Source organism: Thermobia domestica, chromosome 5 (genome assembly GCF_964235325.1).
Source record: "Thermobia domestica chromosome 5, izTheDome1.hap1.1, whole genome shotgun sequence".
NCBI lineage: Eukaryota > Metazoa > Arthropoda > Insecta > Zygentoma > Lepismatidae > Thermobia > Thermobia domestica.
The window spans coordinates 161,184,591-161,205,938 of NC_137458.1; the positions used below are offsets into that span (position 1 = coordinate 161,184,591).

The following is a 21,348-nucleotide window of genomic DNA, read 5'->3' on the forward strand; positions in this document are numbered from 1 at the left end:
TCCATTAAACAAAAAAATGTTATAAAATCTCTTGTACTTGTTGCACTTAGATAGTTTACATTGTGGAACATATACTCTGAAAGATTTTTTCCAGAGATTTCGTTGAATACATCCATAGTTTATAGGTGCTTGTATGTGCTTGTATCCATGTTTTCAATTTCTTATGTGTATATACATTTATTTATTACGTATTTATTACGTACATGTTAGTATTTTTGTATTACTCTGTCTAATCTGTCCCACTGCATCCGTTACTGCCTCCTGCGTATGGTTATGCAATTTAATGTTTACTTGTTGTATTTCTGCCGCATATTTTGTCTTGGAATGTATGCTTTTATTTACTTATTTTTTGTGCACTTGTTATTGTTATCAGTATTACGTATCAGAATCTCATCATCATAAGTCTAAATTACTACATTCAGTAGATTAGTAATATGATTTTAGGTTGAAAATGATTCATACGATGTTCGTTATCAGGAGGAACTAGGAGGTCGCCAACCCATCGTGCTTTTGCTGGTTGTAAATTGTATACTCAGAAATAAAGTAATTCATTTATATAATTCTAGGAGTTCTGTAATTTCGTATACTGCATTTCCAGATCTAAGAATTTATTTAGTCTCAATCAATTGTATGCAGTTGGCAGTAAATAGTCAGCTTCTGAATGGAACGATACAGTTCAACTATTTCAGTAGTGGCTATCATAAGTGCATAGTAACTAAATTGCAGTTTTTGTCTTTCTCTCGTAACTGTTCTCAACCATAACGATCTTAAACTTTGATTTCTTAGTCGTAATTTTGTTTAGTTAAATAACCATTTTGACCTATAATGTGCAGAGTGACATTTTCCACAAATAGCCCTGGAAGTCACTTGTGTTGTATTACTTTAGGTAGAAACATAAATTATGGAAACGAGGGTGAATGAACTTGTAGATTTTTCACCTCATTATCATTGTAACTTAATAAGCAAAGAAGAGAAAATAAATATTGATGAGTTCGTAAATTGTTTAAACATGTTCTTTGCATACTGCAACTTATATGATGAGTAGTTTCACTGTTCTTTATAAATACGTTTACCAAGTCATTATTTTGTAACATAATATTGACTCAGTTTATTTCTAAGCGTTTTCGTAGGTGGCAGAATAACATATTTAAGTGTTCTAAATTGCAGTCAATCTTGTTCAAGAACATTGCTTTGGATTTGTTACAGAACCAAAGAATCGGTCGAAAGGAGCATTTGCGTATTTTGGAAGTTTGGCTCTCCTTGCAGCAACCACGAAACTAGCCATGAGGCTGTTGGGTTACTTCTAGTCTAGTCCAAGGAGAAGGTGAACGGTAGTGCAATAGCGGGTGCCTGGTAGCACAAATAAATTGATGTACCTGTTGTGGAGGTTACCAGTTACATGTATATGTGGCTAGTGGAAGCAGTTCGAATGATCGGTGTACAAATACAATTATCTGGAAGAAAATGGGAGAATAGTCTTAGGGAATTCTGGTTTAATATTTAGAGATTTTGTATCCACAGCCTTCATAAATTTTGAGTATGTTTGGGAGTAATATTGGGAGATTATAAACAGAAACGTTGTTTGTTTTTATTTATATTATATGTAATCAGTTAAATTTGGAAATAATTTTCTACTTTTCATATTTTTTTAAAGATGTTACCTTATATTATGTATATGTTTAAACCAATATTTCAATTACGTATATCAGGTGTGCCTGAACTGGATATCACTTATGTGACAATTTGTAAGTAAATATGCTGTGTTTTTAAGTATTTACCATTGACTAACAAAAATGATGAATTAAGTCTTCTTTCCTAGTCTCTATGTAGTTCAGAACTGGTTGCGAGTAATTGTTGTTGGTGATAACAGTGTGAGAATCCGTCTTTGGTATCCGCTGATATAAAATATTAGTACTTTTGCATATACAACAAGTAAATCATGACTAGTCAGAAGTACAGTTTTGTACTTTCTGTGTAATAGCTGTAAATGTAGATTTCATTATACAGGATAAAAATTTACTTGAGTCATCTTAATATTATCAATTATATGATATTGAAGTTTTGAAGAATACTACCAAATTAATTTTAGTCAGTGTGTTATTTTCTAATTGTGTTATTTTGCGCTGCTGTTTCTTTACTACGGAATGCGTTAATATGCCAACTAAGTTAATTATGTTATAACTTTATTGACACAACAATGTTCGCTGTGAGATTACCAAATATAATGTGACTGAAGCTAAAGCAGAATGAATGTATTCATTGTCTGCAAGCGTGTATAAAATTTAAATAAATAATATCTGAAGCTGTCGTTATTGTTGTATAAATGAGAAGTAATAAAATTATACAATTACTGTCATATCTTGTAAGTATATTCAGTTTTATTTGTTCTGTTCTTCTTCAGTTAGTTTTGTAATATTTTTACGTAAATCACATTCAAATATTTTTGGAATAGTCAATTATCAATGAAATATGGCTAGTATAAGAAAAGAAATTACGTTATACAGTGCAGAAACGTTAATGGGTTATACAAGAGAATTAATGAGAAATAAATAAATAAAAAGTTAATGCAAAGTTAATTGTCAGTAATAAAAGATGACAACTTGAAAAATATAAGTAAATGACACAAGACTACATTTTAAAGGCAAAGTATGGCAAAGTTGGCCATCCTTTAACAGAAAATGTCTGACTCAGTAATAATGGCATGCTATAATATCTACACGAAAAGCTACCAAAAGGCAGACCAATGCCAATGCTAAAAGTGGTCCCTGATATTTGATAGGAAAGGATATGATATTGGTTATGGAGAAGTGTGTGTGCTCTGTTGTAAAGCGTTCTGAAACAGTTGAGTTGAGTGAGAAGTTAGTTAAAAAACGCTTTATTGTAACATTATCCAATATGAGAAAAAAATTTTGGGAAAAGAAATACAAAACGAAGAATGTTTGTATTTTTGCATGGTTTAATTCTTTGTGTTCGAATAGTTATGTCATAAAACCACTTTTTAGAATATTTTCTATCGGTTCCGGCTGATTGCACGGTGAAACCACGGTACAGCACTGATTACTGCTGTCATCTGCTGTACAGAAATACAATTAAATCTTACCTAGATCACTAAGAGAAATTACAAACAAAAACAATAATAAATAAGATTTTTTGCTATGAATATAGTCTCTAAGTAATGGATATTTTTATATATGGTTCTCAAGGGGTTAAGTTGACGATTAGAAATACAGACACAAGATATTTTAACCAAACAAACATCTAACACGAATCACATGTCATAGTATTTGTCGAACTACTAATACAGCTAGTATAGAATCAAGCATTCCCCCATACGACCATCGACCATGCTACCTTACACGTAGTAACACATTCTCGCCATCAACATCTTGCTACTGTATAATATGAGAGATTTAAATTAGTTTCAAATAACTTCATTGTAAAGTTTCTGAATATAATTAAGTGCATATTTTAGCTATGACATTTGTAACTTCGCATTTGTTGAATAGTCGGCTTCTGTAGAGAATCAGCAATTATCAAATCGAGCCGCTGTCAGGTGCCAGAGGCTTGTCCCTTCATGTCTGCAGTTACTGATGCGGACCACCGAAGGCGGTGATAACTTAGAGATGGGTATAGTAAGGCACCAGGATCTTGCCCCTAATATAATAAAGAAATAGAAATGCCACGTAGATGTTAAGTATGCCATTATGAGCAATGAACGAATAATGCAATCAAAATGAATACCAAACAGACCATTGGACAAGTTAATAAATATTTCCAAAATGTATGTAATAGATGTAGTATATTCAAAAGGAAGTGTAACAAAAACGACGTTATAAAGGAGATTCTGTACCCTCTCGTATCATGTTACAATTAATTCGAAATAAATTTAGCCTTCACCATACACATCAAACAGCAAACATTTGTTTCCTCTCCGTTTTCATGACAAAAAACTTTCCCATTTAGAATGATTTCTATGCGGAGACTTTTACTGGTTTCCGGAAGATTCATTTTCGCAGTGGAATGTTTGAAAATGTTTTACACCATAAAACTCATCATTTACCGTAGTTGTCAATACAATGTATTACGTTTATAAGACTATGAATTTTAATCTAGTACGGCTGATCCTGTTACCGAAATGGTGTATATGAAGAATAGCTAGTCCTGTACAACATACTTCTTGCTCAGTAAACTCAGATCATATTCTTAAATCACCACACACGTCTTCACATCTTGACTCATTCTGCTCCATACTTTATACCCTACTTGGTAGCTTCCACGCTGCCCTCAGACATGCCTGCAACTAAGTCGTAGTGTTCGCAACAGTCTGAAGCCTGGGTTTAGAATTAACTAATAAAATGAAATTATGGTAAACAAAAAGTAAAAGAACATATAGAACCTAAAAAGAAAAACCTTTTGCTTACAATAAAGTAACGAAAATGTCTTCTGTTATTGAGGTTTGATTTGTTAATTGTATTTTATTTTTGACTTAATGTGTTCTACGTCGTGGGTCAAATAAACAGTATTATAAAATGAGTAATGGTCATAACAACTTACTATGACTAGTTCCATTAAACCGGATGTACTGCATTGTATACTGTTTTTATCAAGTAGACAGGTTACTTGCAACATTGGAACCGAATAAGTTCTTAAGCAGGAAAGTTAGAGACGTGCCCAATGTATCACAGTATTCTGTTATTCGTTAAAGTTGAATATTATAAAATTTTATTTCATCGATTTCCTCTGCACTTTTGTTTATAAAATCATTTTTATGAGTAAATCTAATACCTCACAACTGATACATTTTCAGAAAATCATGTTTGTACCGTATTTTAACAGTATTGATTAAAATAACCGTAAGAAATATGTGAGGAAAATCGGAACGTTCAGTAATTTGCATTCAAGTCAAATTACATCATTTTAAAGGTGGTGTTTCTGGTCTATATACTTGTTAGACAACATATGAAGACATTTCTAATGTATTAATGCAAGTATTATTCAAAGAGTTTTAAATCAACAATGAATGTTGAACTGTCTGATGTGTTTCGAGTAGCTGCATATTTTAGCAGAAGAATTTGGATATAAATTCCAACTTTAATCTTTGTACTAACGTAACGCTGAACTGCAGAACGTAAGTGATCTCATTGAATGCATTAATTTCTTTTGTTCTTTTGCAAAAGTAATCTAGTCTTTCTGTTTATTTTTTTTTAAGTATTAAGACCTTCCAAAAATAATGATATACAAGTAAATGTTGTTTCATGTTGTTTCTGGAGCAGTTTTACTGTGTGTCAATCAAATTGTGCATACAGTTCCAACCTGTATAACTGTTCCAGCTTATTTTTGCCTCATATTATTCATTGTTTACACTTTCGACTTTTATGAGGTCCTAATTCTGGACGAGGTAAAAGTGCAATATGAAGGATTTCATGTAATTAATATAGACAGACTTAATAACAAACCAATCTACACGATAACTTGAGATTAGATTGATAGTGTCATTGATCGTCGCCAATAGTAACTTATAAATTGGACATTCTCGTCACAAGAATGCATTAATCGGTTGAATTGTTGGTCTTGATAATCTTTTTCTCGTGTTTTTACATTCTTTGTTATATCTATTTTCTGGCATCTTTTTGATATCAAAGAACATTCAAAAATATGTGATGGAAAATAAATGGACACATGCATATATGTAATCTTTAAAATGAGTCAATATTTGACTCAGTTGAACCGAAGAAGCAATATGTTAGGCAAACTGATTTTTGTCTTTCCATTCCTCAAATAAAAACACATTTATCTGACAAAAGAAGTGGAGCTGCTGGGTTTTTATACTCTTGAGTATAGAAATTTCATCTTTTGTATCAGTGATTATTATTTTATTTCTTTCGTCATATGATTATATTCTAAATAGGACTTGTATTTAAATGTTTGACTTGTTTTGCTGTATCAAAGAATTGGTGAAAGTTTTATATTTGTAGTGTGTGTATTCGTTAAAATACAAATGTGGTCCAAAATATTTTCGTTGAAAGAATCGGTTTCACGTGTATAGTAGAGTTCATAGTATAATATACATGCGTATAGTATGCACTTTACTCTGACATAAGTAAATAGGCACCGGTAGGGCAATACGATTTCCAGGAAAAAACGAACGATGAATGCTAATGGCCGATGAGTATGACTAAGTGGTGGTGTGAATATTAAGTACAGGTGATACCATAGAACTGGCATGTCTGTGAAAAACTGAGGGCGTATCAGAGGCCGCATAATTGAGAGTTGAGAGTATGGTAGAGAAAAAGTCAGCATATTTAAAACTTTCTAACGTTCTAAGTCGTTCTCTCTGTTTTGTTTAAAAGTCCAATTTTTAAAACAATTATTTTAAATCAATTTTAAAACAATATCACGTATTCATTCTGTACACTATGAAAAATAAATTGTTCGAACGTCTTTAGTTTCGTTCAGTTGGGCCACTGCCATGTGCAACAACCCATAAGACTTTGAGAACCACATTACATTATTTGATAAAAAAAATATTTTGACAATGCTTGGATAGTGGTCGACAAAGGTCTCGAAATGAAGTCATGATTCACTACACTTCAGTGAGCCTACTGAGAAATATATGAGTGTAATACCATGATATGGGATACAGTTTTCTAAGGTGATCGTAGTAACCTCTTCCTTTTGCGGTACGCACATTAATGCAGCAAAATATTTAGAGGTATTGCAAGATAGATTGCCACCCTTCTTTAAAACAGACGAGCTGTCGCGGTGCACCATGCATATGGTAGGGCATCATGTCATAAGGCAAAGCTGACTACCTATTGGAAGAATCAAAATGGGTTCAAATTTTGGTATGTCCTTACAATTCCTAAAGTTGGTTCCTACAGAAAATGTTTGACATTCCTTACAACTAAAATTACACAGGTCGCCTGACAGAGCCGTAAATAAACAAGTTACTTAAGGAACTTTGTGAAATGGTGTTACAAGACATGTGAAATGGTGTTTCGACACATGTTACAAGATGTCGACGGTGAACTGGATACCATTCTACAAATGGTTGAAGGTTTACATACTACCAAAGGAGACTCTAACATCAGAAGTGATTCCTTCTGTGCACTGGTACATAGCAATGGCTGCACAGCGGTGCCCACAAGTGCGCCTATGAGATTTTTTTTCTTAGGAGGGAAAGTGGAATAATTTTTCATCGAAAAATAATATAATCGAACTTTGATTATAGCACAGTGATGCTTTTAAACACGACAAAATTCCGAAGTTGAATAAAATTTGGTTTTGTCACAACCATTTTTGATCTCAATTTTTTTTTCTTTCGGAGATAGGAATGGTAAATTAAGGGGCATTGCGCCTCAGAATTTGGAAGGATATGCGTATCTGTGGCCACAGGTTAATATTCGGGTGTCTACTTACGTATGTCAGAGAAAGTGTGTATGAAATTCGAAGAAATAGATGGAGAGTCGAAAGGGGTACGTGAAATTCTATAATCGAGGTAATTTTTCAAATTCGAAATTAGCTTTACTTGTAACTGAAATTGAAGTGTTTTTGAAACGTACGTTATCAATCAGTTGAGAAAGAAAGAAAAGTTCCCATCAAAGATTGAATTGTTGTATTTTAATTCTGTTACCAATAAACATTATGAAAAAAATATATATAATCTTTCTTTTGCCAAATACTCTATCACCTATAATCCAAACTGTTGTCTTAATTTCACAATTCTATTAGCGTTAAAAAAAAAATATGATGAGAGAGACACCAAACGGTTGATTTCATTAAGCTGAATAAAGTGATGTGGGTGAATATAAATCTTCATGTGAGGTTTCGAGAAAGAAAGATCTAAAAAAATACTACCTTGCAACTTATTAAGATAAAATTGATGTTGAACTATATCGTCCTCAATCTTTTCGATACGGCACTACCAAGAGGACAGTATACAGTATGTTAATGACGTACCAAATAGCCCACATATAGCTCACTTTAAGCTTTAATTTTTCTTTTACTATAATATCGTCCAAAGATAAGACCTATATCAATCCGACAAAGCGTTCATCTCTGGTGCATGGGATCCTTGGTTCGATCTCAGCTCGCGCCAAGTGAACTTTGTGGTGGACAAACACCGTGTGCGTGGATTTTCTCGTAGTTCTCCCGTTGCCTCCCACTTTATTCATTCCACCATTTCATTTATTTCTCTTTTCACCGTTTCCTTTAGCCTAGCCGGCATACTCGTGGGACGTAAAACTTAAATATTTCATTTCTATATCAATCCGTGGATCAGATCGAGTTGAACCAAATGACATACTTGAGAATAAATTTTGGGCGTAATTTTCAAGGAAAACTAATTGTTATGGCGCTAAAAGGATGTCATCTGCCCTTAGTTAAAAATATTATCCCAGTATTCTGTTCGTGTTTGTTGCTCATGAAAAGATTATATATGAATGTATGTGTTGTCTGAAAAGTCTGAGAAATTGAAGTAATTTATTTTCTCGTGCACCATAGGCTCTATAGTTCGAATGCGTTTCTCGCGGCAACTGAAAAAAAAAAAAAAAAAAACCTTTAGGCGATTGTTAATATATAAAAATTATATTTGTGTGCTGATATTATTTCTTAACTATTTAATTGGTGGTTGTTCCTTTACATGCCCAATACAATAATGTTGAAAACAGGTTTAGTTTGGATTGAGGTTTACCGGTGGCTTAATGGTAGAGCTATTTGCAAGGGGTTCTAGGCTTATCCTAGTCTAGTTTAAACTGAACATCGAGTTTTGTCGTAATTCTCTTGTTTCCTTGTACTATCTTCAGTCCATTCGTTCTCCCATAATCATTCATTTGCATTTTGTCTTCAGTCTATGAAGGCGTAGCTCGAGATGTTCAAGTGAAGATTTAATTTCATTTTTCAAACTCAAAAGTAATCACGTATTCTAAGAATTACGACTTGGGTAACTAAACTGATGCATGATTACAAATATTCACTTTGACTATTCTTGATGTATGTCTGTTATATGGCATGTTCAATGCACAAAGGAATCAAGTCCACTTTATTATTATTATTATTATTATTATTATTATTATTATTATTATTATTATTATTATTATTATTATTATTATTATTATTATCATCTTAAAGATCTCTATTTGAATCGCCTTTGCGAGCTTAAAAGAATCATGTTTAGATGTAATGAACTCGTATAATGTAAAACAAAAACACGTTAATTTTTCAGGTAGTTAACGTACCGTACAACGTTGTCTATCTTTTTCTCACAACTTTGGTAATAGAACTTCATTCCCCTGTACTCTGAGCGCCCCATATAATGGGATTACTGAAAATTTCAATCGGAACTCGCATCTTCCTCAGGGGGCTTTTTCGTGAAACATCGATAGGAAATTTATCACATCACATAGCGTCTATGGTTGAGGTACAAAGTATCAAAACAAAAACGCTTTTAGTAATAAAAATATGTACAAATATTATCAGCAACAAAAGCTGCATTTTAATGTATTTGTCTTTCTTTTTAAAAACAAAAACCATCACTATTATGCGTAAAACTTTTCTTGGTTCCAAATTTCCTCTTGTGAATAAGGCGATGCATTCAATAGCTTTTCTTCTGCTTATTGACTCGTCGTAAGTATCAACAACAAGTATAACAAACTAAAATTTCATTTTTCTTCTAATACAATCTTTCAATAGTTGTTTTGCACAAAGCAATAATTGGAATTCCTATACAATAATTAATTCATAAGCTTCCTATGATTCTGTAAAATAAAAAACTAAGTGGTTTCCTAAGTACTGGAATTATTACTTTTATTGTAGACCTTTAAAGTCTAATTTTTCCTCTTAATGAATGTATTGACATTAAAGCTTTTTTTCTTCTTAAATTAATAATTCACAGTGTTTATCCAGTTCTTGTTCTTCCGAAATTGGTCTGAATGCTTTTAAGAAAAAGTTAGTTCCTAACACTGGCTTTGGTCAGATGGGAATATGCCGACGTATGAAATAATAACATGTATTAGATTTTCTAAATAGGGACATTAAAAATATGCTACCGTTTCATTTAATTTTAAAGTGACAGATATTAACATGTTAACATAAACAATCAACAACTGAGTTCCTAGTGAATGTGCCAACAGTCATCATTCCGTCCAAATGGAAAGAAGTCACGACATCAGGTGTTCAGGAGGATTTTCGAATTGAACAGACTGTTGTAGAATCTAATCACACAACTCTTATTTTCATCTCTTCATTCACTAACTTAAACTCACGGTCAAGTTGATATAATATAATTATAGTAGTCCGGGTAGTTTCTCGAGGTGAAGATTTAACTGGAGAATCCGAAGTACAAATACTCTCTCCTCCGTCAATTGACATGAAACTTGTGTCGTGCTTGCTGTTATTACGCTCAAAATCAGAAGACTCACTTTCTGGTAATTGGAGTCTAGATACGGAATTGTTCAGGTGACCACCAATGTTTGTGAATGAGTCGTGGAAATTTTCGCGACGTTTGATCATTTTGGAGTATCTGAATGAGATCCTTTCGTAAATGAACATTGGTTGGAATAAGATATCTTCAACCCGTCGGACTCAAAAAAGAAAGAAAAAAAGCAACATATCATATTCTCAGAGACATTTCTTTATCACCAAGATCAATGACAACTATCGACAACGTCTTGCCTTGGGATGAGTGAATAGTCATGCTGTAATAAATAGTGATCAATGTCTATCATCGACCATCTTTGCTCCACGTTCTAATTATTGAAGGGGTCAATATGGTCGTATTAGAGAACCGAGATCTAGGTATTTCGGAAAGCTAAACTGGGCCAGCTGACATGCTCATTCTTGCTTAAACGTGGACTTAAATGTCATCATTATTGTCATTAATCAGCTTAGCACCCCGAAAACTATGGATTCCAGACGAATATCAGTCGTTTTGCACTATAGGGGTGCTAGATTGTCTTCTTCCACAGTACGACATTCCCTCAACGCAAGCGGTATGCAAAATAGTGTTAAAAATAACTGTTTAAGAACTTTATGTATGATTATAATCCTGATTTTATTTGTCTTCAGGAAATAGTCACTGCCGACTTTCAATTTGTTTCTGGTTATAAGAGTTATGTTAACCTTGGTGTAGATCAGCGTTTCCCAACCGGTGTGCCGCGGCACACTGGTGTGCCGCGAATGGGCCGCTGGTGTGCCACGAGGAAATGAAAACAAAATTATTAATTATTAGGAACCTAATTGCAAGACAAAAAATATGTGTATTTAAATTTCACATTACTATGAACCTCTACAATGAAAAAATACTGTAATTGTAATATATTATTGTACATACATTACTACTACATAGATTGTATTTCGAAAACAGAATGTTATTAATATTTAAAATTGTGACTTATTTAAAATTGTGACCATGTTAATAAATTATAAGTTTCACACTGTGTTACTTATCTGTTCATTTTTAATGTTGAAAAAAAGTATTAATTATCATTGTTATGACTGTTTCTTTATTGTTACAGATTATTTCGTAATTTGAAATTTTAAAATCTCATTCTATCCTTCCGACAAAGCAAACACTCATACAAATTACCGCAATTATGTTTTAAAAGTACAAGAGATTTGTTTGTTCGTTCGTAATTTAGTTATCTTCCTTGTGAAAGGTTGGATACATTCTTCGAAAAAGAAAGTGTATTTTTTTGAAAGACTGAGTTCTATATTTCATTGGAATTGTTTTCTATTTTTTAATTTGAATGAAAAATAAGTATAATGATTTACGATGAGGAAAACCAGTGATCGAGCTTTCTTCTTTGTGAGAAGGAGGTCAGTAATGAAAGAAAACAAATACGATGGTATTTTCTATTTACAAATAATAATAATAATAATAATAATAATAATAATAATAATAATAATAATAATAATAATAATAATAATAATAATAATACCTATGAGTGTGCCGCGAGAATTCAAGTTAGACCCGTAGTGTGCCGCAAGTTGAAAAAGGTTGGGAAACGCTGGTGTAGATAATTTTGGAATAGCTATATTGGTAAAAGAAAGGATAGAAATTTCTTCCCTCAAAATGTTGGCGGATGGAAAAGGTATAGCTATATTAGAACCATACAGTTGTAGTCAATATATACGAGCACTCAGTGCATCAAGGTATAGAATGGAAATATTTTGAAGAACTATTCAATCTGCTTTCTGAGCACTTTCATAACATGTTGCTCATTGGTAATTTTAATTGTGTACTTCGAATTAATGATGACTGTATTGGTATCTCATCGTATAGTCCCGCACTTCAACTTTCAACTTTTTGTTACTTAGTCTAAGCTGCTACTCAGTCTAAGCTTAGTCTAGGTTGGCTGTACTATTTACTGTAAAAAAGGATCATATATATATATATATATATATATACTTACGTGTAGAGCAATGGCATCAAGAATCGATCGTTTTTATGCTAATGAGGAATTAGCTATATTGTTTGTTAACTATGATGTCTGTCTAGCTCCATTTATAGATCATATGCCTAAAGCACTTGAATTTCACATTGGTTCACCGTATTGTATTTGGGGATGATCTTACAGTATCATCCCATGGTGTAAATTATACTAAATTTATTGATCAAATTTGTCAGCATTGGTCTTCATGGGTTAATCATAGACATAGACATAATACAACACTTCAGTGGGGCCGATACGTAAAAAATAACATGCTTATTTATTGATTACTTTCAAGAGAGGAATGAAGATAGTGAAAGTATGATGGAGTTTATATGATATGCTAGTGACTCATCCCTATGTCGCCAGTGTCTTACCGATATATGCAGTATTATAAAGGTAAAATTTTGAGTTGTTGTTGTTGTTGATTTTAGTTTAGCGTCCCGTTCAGCAGCGAGGCTATATGAGACGTGGACCTACTGATTAACGTGGAATCCGAACCACATGAGCTCCCGCCGGGAATCGAACCCGGGTCTCCCACAGGTAAAATTTTGAATTCACAAAGAGATAAATTCCGATACTATAGTAAAACTAACACTATGGTAGATAATGAGCGTTTACCAATGTACTATCTCAGCTATGCTAGGGAATGTAAATAAAGTGCTTTAATTTCAAAATTGACTTTGAACAGTTTGCAAGTACTCAATAATCCGAGCATACATTTATACTATTTACCACGAGTTGTATAATGCACCAGAGAACATGGGGCTATTGTCATTTAATTTACGCTTATGTTAGTTAGCGTAAATTAACATTCGAATACATCGACATGTTCATGTAACCATATATCAAAGCGGAGATTCAGGAATTTGTATTCAATTTACACCGTTACAACACCCCTTCCCCGGAATAGATGGAATAGTAGTAGAATTAAAGTTGTTTCTACTAAAAGTTATCTGAAAGTTGTTTCTTATTATTGCCAACGAGTTTACCATTCTTGTCAATGAAATTTTGCATTATTCTTTAACTATTGAGTCATTCGCAATTATATTAGTAGCAAAGTTATCAGTTTCTCATTGTCTTAAGCATTATAGAGCACTGACTACACAGTAGTAGCAGAATGTTTTTTTTTTTTTTTTTTTTTTTTAAATAAGCTAAAGAAACAAAAAAAGATGCTCTCAAGCATCCTGCACCCGATACAAGTAGGATTTATAGAAGACATCAAAATATTTGATGTATTGGTGGATCTTCGCAATGCAGTGGCATATTGTGATTACAGTAAATGTAAAGATGGCCTTTTCTCCACAAACTTAAGGACAGCTTTTGATTTGGTTAATAATGGATATTTATATCAAGTAATGGAAAAACTTTAATGCGTCCAACTGTGGTCACTTAAGTGAAACTCTTGTTTATATTTGCGCGATCTAAAATTCAAGTTAATAGCTATTTAACACCGTTTGTGCCAATCAAGGGATTAGTTCGACAAGGATGTAGATTCTTATCGATCTCTTTAATGTTTACATTTTGCGAATTACATGTAGTGCACATAGGTATTCTTTACTGATCTCAACTTCACAATGCGCTCATATGATGTTATAGTACGAGATGAAACCCATCTTCACATTATTCAAGTAACACAAAATTTTGGGCAATGTAGTGGGGGATGCATCAAAAAATAAAATTATTAGGATTCAGTTCTTGCGATTTTCAAAAAGTCACTTTTCCTATCCTGAACATTGACAGAATAAAGATTCTAGATGTATATTTTTATTCCAATAAATGATCTAAGAAATTTGAGCTATAGCCACTCACAAGGTAAAGGTCTATGTCAATCGTGGAAATTTTGTGGCTATTGTCTTGAACAACAAATTCGGATTGTTAACACACATATTACAGCTCATGTTTGGTACTTAAATTCCATTATACCGTTGCCAAGACACTTTGGTCGTTCTATGCAAGCTGCAGTTTATTGATTTGTTTGGAGAGGTAGCACTTTTAAAGCACCTATGTATGTTCTTGCTCAACCTAAAAGTGTTCGAGGTCTCAATTTTTTACATATACATTCTAAAGGCACTGTTTTATTTCTACTTAATTGGAATTACAAATTACAGCTTCATATACAGTTTCGCTAAATTATGTAGTCTATATTGGGTACAGGGCACTGCAGCAACATCTCGCCTTATTATATCGAACCTTTTACATACTGTAAAATATTTGTATGATGTATTGTTGAACTCTAGTTACATGATCCTAAACATGGACTTTTCCAAATATCAGTATATCAAGATCTTGTATCGATCGTATTAGTGTACACAATCTGTTGCAATTAAACAAAAAGATAAATTCCTAACTATAATTGGGATAAAATCTGGACATATATTAATAACGAGATAATAAATGTTAGTCAGAATTGGTACCAAGAGGTAAGTGAGTTGTACATGTCATAATACCAACTCATATGAAGTTACAGAAAATTAAATTTATGTCTATAGGGACAGGTTCCTCTTGCAATAAAGACGACACTTTACAACACCGGTTTTTCAGTTGTGCTTTGGTGGCAGACATTTGGTTGACCTCGCAAATTTCATGTGTATTTTTTGCCGTTGCGGGATTAAGCATATTTCAATGTTAATGCTTTTATTTCCTGACTTTTCATATCATCCTCGCTACATACAAAATAGTGTAATCTGGTTATATGGAATATTTGGTTCAAAGTCAAAAAATAACACTTGCAGCCTATTACTTTCGTCTATTGAAAGAACGATAAAAGATCATAGAAAACATCAAACGGAGACAGTTTGTGAACTACTTATCTGTTGTAGATGATAAATTAAAAATGGCGTGTTCATAACTTCTTGCACTCCACTTTCATGGGTGCTCCCATGCTCTCTGATTAATGTTTTTATATTTGTTACATAATTCATGTTTATTTATTTATCATATATGATGTCTATAAACGTACAATATCGTTGATTATAATGTATATTAGTGTTACTGACAATAAATAAAAAGTGGTAAAAAAAATTGGTAGAGCATTCACTTCTAGTGCGTGGGGTCTCTGGTTCGCATCAAGTGGGCTTTAATGGTGGACAAACACCATGCACATAGGTTTTCTCCGGTTCTCTTATTTTGCCTCACTTTCTTCATTCCATAACTATTCGACGTCATCATAATTTCCTTTAGCCTACACGTCATAATTGTGGGACGTGAAACTGAAAGATTTTATTTAATTGTTTTTGGTATTTCCCATAAAAAGGGAAAAAAGCGGGATTGCAAATGTTATAAGATGGTCATATCTCTAAATCCCTTAAGGTTAGAGACATATTAGGGAAACGAAATTTGGTATTTGAACTTCTTATTCAATACAAGTGAACATGTGTTACAAGTTCCAGAAATTACGCTTTTAAAGAAGAGGGTAATTTCTATATATATATATATATATATATATTTTTTTTTTTTTTCAATTATAAAAATGACTTCGACGCTGTTTGTCTCATTATTACTGGAGAACGGGTGAACGATTTGACATGAATTTTTGAACATAGCATTTGAGGTGACATGGGTTTCTATCATTTCACTTTGAATGAATTGCGTATTCTTAGGGAGAAAAGGGTGTAAATTTTTAGTAAAGAAGACTGTCATTAACATATTCTTCCCATGTGAAGAACGGGTATTTCAGCTAATTATATATAAATGTAATGTACGTATGTGAGTGTATCTACCAGCATAACTTTGCAACGCCTGAAATACTTTCCCGAGCTTGTTGCATGTAGACTTACAATCTGGAAACAAATACTATGGAGATAAGACCTTTAGCACCTGTAGAGTGATTGCAAGGAGATGACGTGTAAAAGTAATCAAAAACGACAGATATTACTTTCGAATTCATAATTTTGGAGGTCGGTGAGATGAATAGTGACACTATGGATACCGTTTAAATCCAAGTTCAACCCCATCGACATGAGTAATGAGAAGGGTGAGAAATAAAATGTCCATATGATGGATATTAATATTGAATCCATAGTCTTCGGGGTCACTATGTTGATTTGTGATAGCCGGGATGACATCTAAGCTAAAGTTTAAGTGAGAATGGGGATCTCAGCTAGCTCAGGAATTGACAGGGGCAACGCCGAATTGTTCGTACATCTATATATATATATATATATATATATATATATATATATATATATATCCTTAAAAAGAGGCATTTTCTGTGTATGTATTTTCCAATATAATTCTGGAATATCTGGAGCAATTTCGACCTAGCACGACTTACAATCTTCAAAAAATATTATGGGACAATACACTTCTATTATCCCTAGGGGTGTTGGTGTGAAGGAGTGTCATGTAAAAATAATCAGAAATCGATATTAGTGACAATCAAAAATTTTCGTGGCTGCTGAGATGAATAGTGACATTCTTTATAATTTAACTTCAAATTTAGCTCCCAATAGAGGTAAAACACCCTTAGTTTGGAATGAAAAGGAAGTGACATGTGAGGTAAATATTATCGTAAACGACTGATATTAGTGTCGAATCCTTAGTTTTTCGGAGTCACTAAGATGAATAATGACACTCCCTAAGCCGCTTAAATCCAAGTTCAATCCCCCTGGCATGGTGGGGATGAGAACAGGTGAAAAATAAAATATCGAAGTAACTGACATTATAGTCGAATTTATAGTTTTGGGGTTGGGAAAACGGCTAGCCCGTTTGAAATCACTTTGAAACATAGTATCCACTTCAAGTTGGCTTTTTATCATGTCACTTTGGAATATTTTAGGAAGGCAGGGTGTTTCAAAATTTATACCAAAAGTAGAGTATTTATGAACTTTTATCATTACAGTTTCATTGAAATGCGTATCTTAAAGGGAAAGGGAACATATATTTTCTATAAAATTATTCTTCCCTTGCGAAGAAGGGGCATTTCAGCTATTATATGCATAATTTACGTTAATGTTCTCAGGCAATCTCAAAAGGGCCTATAGTATGTTCATTTGAGCATATTCTTCAAGAAAAAATACTACTTTGAAGTTTGACTTTGTATGGAACGTACAAATTGTCTATTTTTGGTTCCTATATAAATTGTAATACTAGTCATCATATTTAAAATTTAAATTTATGCGATCGCTTTTATGGGTGGACAGTACTTTGAAACTGTAACCTTCCTTGTAATCTCAATCTTTTTCTTTTTCACATTCCAATTGCAAGTTGTTACCGTTACTTGAAATAGCCCACTTCTTGAAATGCCTTAAACTATCATGAAATGTAAGAGTATTGCAAAATGAATTGTAAGTTATGAGTTACTGGTAATTTATTTTTGTTTTCTAACCTCGATACGAAAATTAGCTTACACTTATATTTCTTCGTGCAATTTCACTGTTAAATATTTCCATCGCTTTGGTGTATATCATTTCAGCCTTTTCTTGTTCTTCCGTGCTTCTGTTATCGATGGGTTGACCGGAGAGATACTCTCTATAAATTGAAGTAATTTCATTGATGTAAGTTCTAAAACCAGCTTTGACAGTCTGATATATTTCAGGATTTAGAAGTGATACATTACTAATTGTTCTCATCACGTAAGTATTAAAAGGAAATTTTATATCAAAATCCTTGTGTTTCTTCTTCTTTTCTTCTGGAACAGATTGACTTTCTCGTTTTGTAGGAATAAGCCATGCGAATTCTTTATCTTTGTTTACTCGCAGATCACACCGATACAAATTTTTGGGACTTGGATGTTTCACTTGGTATTCTACATACCATTTTTCTGTTTCATTCTCTTTTAAGGGATAAATCAACGAATGATATATTTTTCTGGAATCGTCTGGGAATGGATTTGTTTCAAAATACGGGTCTTCTTGCAACTCAGCAAAATGAAGAAAATCCTCGAAGTCGTTTCCATGCAGTAACTCTACTCCACTGAGATCTCTATTCAGAATAATAAATCGTCTTTGTTTCGACGGGACGTACTTCATACATGCACTATCAAAGCAACATGGGTAATCCTCTGGTTTCTGTATATTGTGGTCCCCACATTCAAAGTCAGGATTAACTTCTAAATCTGTTTGACCGTTGCACTTAACGAGAAAGATGTTATTCCATGAATCAACATTTTTACACAGAAATCTTTGTTTTCCTTTCGGCCTTGAAAAATTTGCAATATCTATTGTAGATTCCGATACAGCGTTGCAACCATTACATATCATTGAAGAAAATGTGACAGACCGTGGTTCCACCTGTATCTGGGTTTCTTTACCCGATTCCATGCAATATGTTCCTAGTTCATTAACCTTTATTTTGACATCCTGCAACACATAAGAAAAAAAAAATACAATTAATAACAGTAACTCAAGTAATACCTTCAGAAACTGTGCAAACTTGATGAAATCTGTTAAAAACTTAAAAGTTTGATAACGCTTAATAAGTACGCTACTTAACACAGGTGCAACTAGCTTCCGGTTGAACTTAAGATATTCACTTGTATAATGATAGGACAACAAAAGATAAGAAGATATCCTGAGGTTTCCGTTGGATGAATAAAGATAAGACAGTACAGAGTGTCTATCGGTCACGAGAGTCATGAAAAAGTCACGAAATAAGAAAACGGTCATGAAAGTCGAGAAAAAGTCACGAAATTTAACTTTTGGGTTACGATTTTTGTTATCTGTATAGACTGGAAAATTTTGTTCTGTAAAACGTCAAAATTCACCACCAAAAATGTCTGTGGTCGGCTTTAGATACTACCAAATCGCAAGAAAAGCACGCTTGTATCACATGCATGAAAATTCGTCCCCATTCGCACCCAAACTCGCTCTTGAGAATGTTACTAAATGTTATGGTTTGGTAAAGAAAAGGCCATGAAAAAGTCACGACATTTCATTTTAGAATTTTAGCAGATACCCTGCAGTAGAATGATACAAATTTTGAAAACCAGTTTAAAAAGCGCATAGGTTTTTCCTGGAGTTTGTACATTCTCAGATCACAATCTTCTGCTTATTAAAATGGATATTCATCTGAACATTCTGCCCAGGAGAAAAATAAGAAACAAGAAGTTGAATATTGAAACGATGAAAGATGGATTTCGTTTTTAAGTTTAACGTCCCTTTCAGTAGTGAGGCTATATGAGACGTGGACCTACAACTTAACGTGAGATTCCAATCAGATAAGCTCCATCCTGGAATGTGAACCTTGTCTCCCGCGCCAAAGGCGTGTACACTAACCACTTAACCACGAGGGAGCTTCTCGATGATGAAAGTTGAAAAATTAACGAAAAAAAAATTTAAAAAAATAGTTCAAGTTCAAACGACATACACATAGGAACTAATGATCTGTGAGAGCATTTCAAACATTGCGTGTATCATTATATTGCAGAGGAAATAGTAGAATATTGTGAAGAGAACAAAGGCAAGAGATTATGGGTTATAAAAGAAATGTTAAGGAAGATATGAAAGGAATGGTGTAGGAACAAAGTTGCTCTGCAGAAAAGAAAATTAGTGCATACAACAACGAATAATTGTTAAAATCGTCGAAAATAGGGAAGTCTTATATAAACATATTCAGATGTCAGAGAAGTTTGAAAGAAGAATCAAATATGAACGAAATATATATGGAGGCAAATTTAATGGAAACAGAAAGGAAGGAAAATGTAAGAACTCTATTTTCTAAAGTTCTACATAGTTTTTATGATTATTGAGTTGGTTTTGAGTCTAACGTCCATCCCCTTCAGCAGCGAGGTTATATGAGACGTGAACCTACTGACTAACGTGGAATCCGAACCACATGAGCTCCCGCCTGGAATTATTATTATTGGAAAGCAGCTGATTGGATGTACTAAACTTCAGAATAACAACTAATTAAAAGTTTTTAATTATGGTTTTCGGTAACGGTAATGATAACGTATATGCATAACTGAAACTGTAAAAGAAAACATAAGCTTGAATGTCATGGATGCCACCTCTTGTACGAGGGGAGATCAAAGGAAAAATAAAAAAAGAACGGAATTGTACTCCTGCAAATCGTGTACTTGTAGTAAAGATTGCGCCGCTAGAGTGCTGTAGAAGAACATCTCCTGAGTCAATATGCCAAGTGGCATCAACCGACAACAATGCATGTGATTTCTCTGGCAGTTCTATGTGTGTGTCTGTAGTACACTCGTGACACAAAGAAATGGCAGATTCTCATGAATAACGTGAGGCTGTGAAGTTTTGTGTATGTGTATGTGTGTGTGTGTGTATACACGTACGTACGTACTGGAGAAGAACGCAGTAAAAACTGTTGTGATTATGCAAACAGCCTACAAAGAACATGCTCACAGTAAAACGCAAGTGTACGAATGGTTTGCTTGGTTTAAAATGTGGGAAATGACCGCTAAATCCATGATCTCATCAGGGAAGACCGATACAGAACAATCGACCAACTCGAAGACATCTCCGGGTTATCCTGGAGCTCCATTCAGCGCATTTTGCATGACGATTTGGGAATGCGACGAGTGATTGCTAAGTTTGTGCCCAGACTTCTCACTGAAGAGTAAAGGGATTGTCGCGTTGTAGCTTGTCGTGCAATGAAGAACGCCGTCACAGACGATCCAGTGGTTTTCAACGAAAATCATCAAAGCGACGAGTCATGGTGCTATGGGTACGATACCGAAAGTACACAACAGTCAAAACAATGGAATTTTCCTGACTCGCCTCATCCATAAAAAGCCCGTCAGGTTAAATCGAATTTGAAGACGATGGTGATATGATTTTTGACATCAAAGGGTCTCAGAATTCGTCTCTCAAAACCAGATCGCCAACCAACTATTTTATTTGGAGGTATTGAAACGGTTGTGCAGAAGTATGGCGCAAAAACTTCTTTTCATACTTTTTCCCAGGCAATTCCGATTATTTTTGGGTTCCCGCTCGTACAATAAGAAAAAAAGAAA

General features: G+C 33.5%; 2 protein-coding genes across 3 annotated transcripts in view; one reads left to right on the plus strand and one right to left on the minus strand.

Moving 5' to 3' along the window:
* Window positions 1-5,306, plus strand: part of LOC145686219 (glutathione S-transferase 3, mitochondrial-like) — a 49,972-nt gene extending 44,666 nt beyond the window's left edge. Inside the window, exon 5 of the mRNA XM_081759280.1 lies at window positions 1,207-5,306. Within this exon, the coding sequence (XP_081615406.1) occupies window positions 1,207-1,307 (101 nt within the window). The 3' untranslated portion in view covers window positions 1,308-5,306. The remainder of the gene's footprint in view (window positions 1-1,206) is intronic.
* A 12,421-nt stretch (window positions 5,307-17,727) lies between these two features.
* The window catches only part of LOC145686220 (uncharacterized), a 125,573-nt gene continuing 121,952 nt past the window's right edge, over window positions 17,728-21,348 (minus strand). For both annotated transcript variants that reach the window (XM_081759283.1, XM_081759282.1), the window contains one exon: window positions 17,728-18,730. In XM_081759283.1, the coding sequence (XP_081615409.1) occupies window positions 17,771-18,730 (960 nt within the window). In that variant the 3' untranslated portion in view covers window positions 17,728-17,770. The remainder of the gene's footprint in view (window positions 18,731-21,348) is intronic.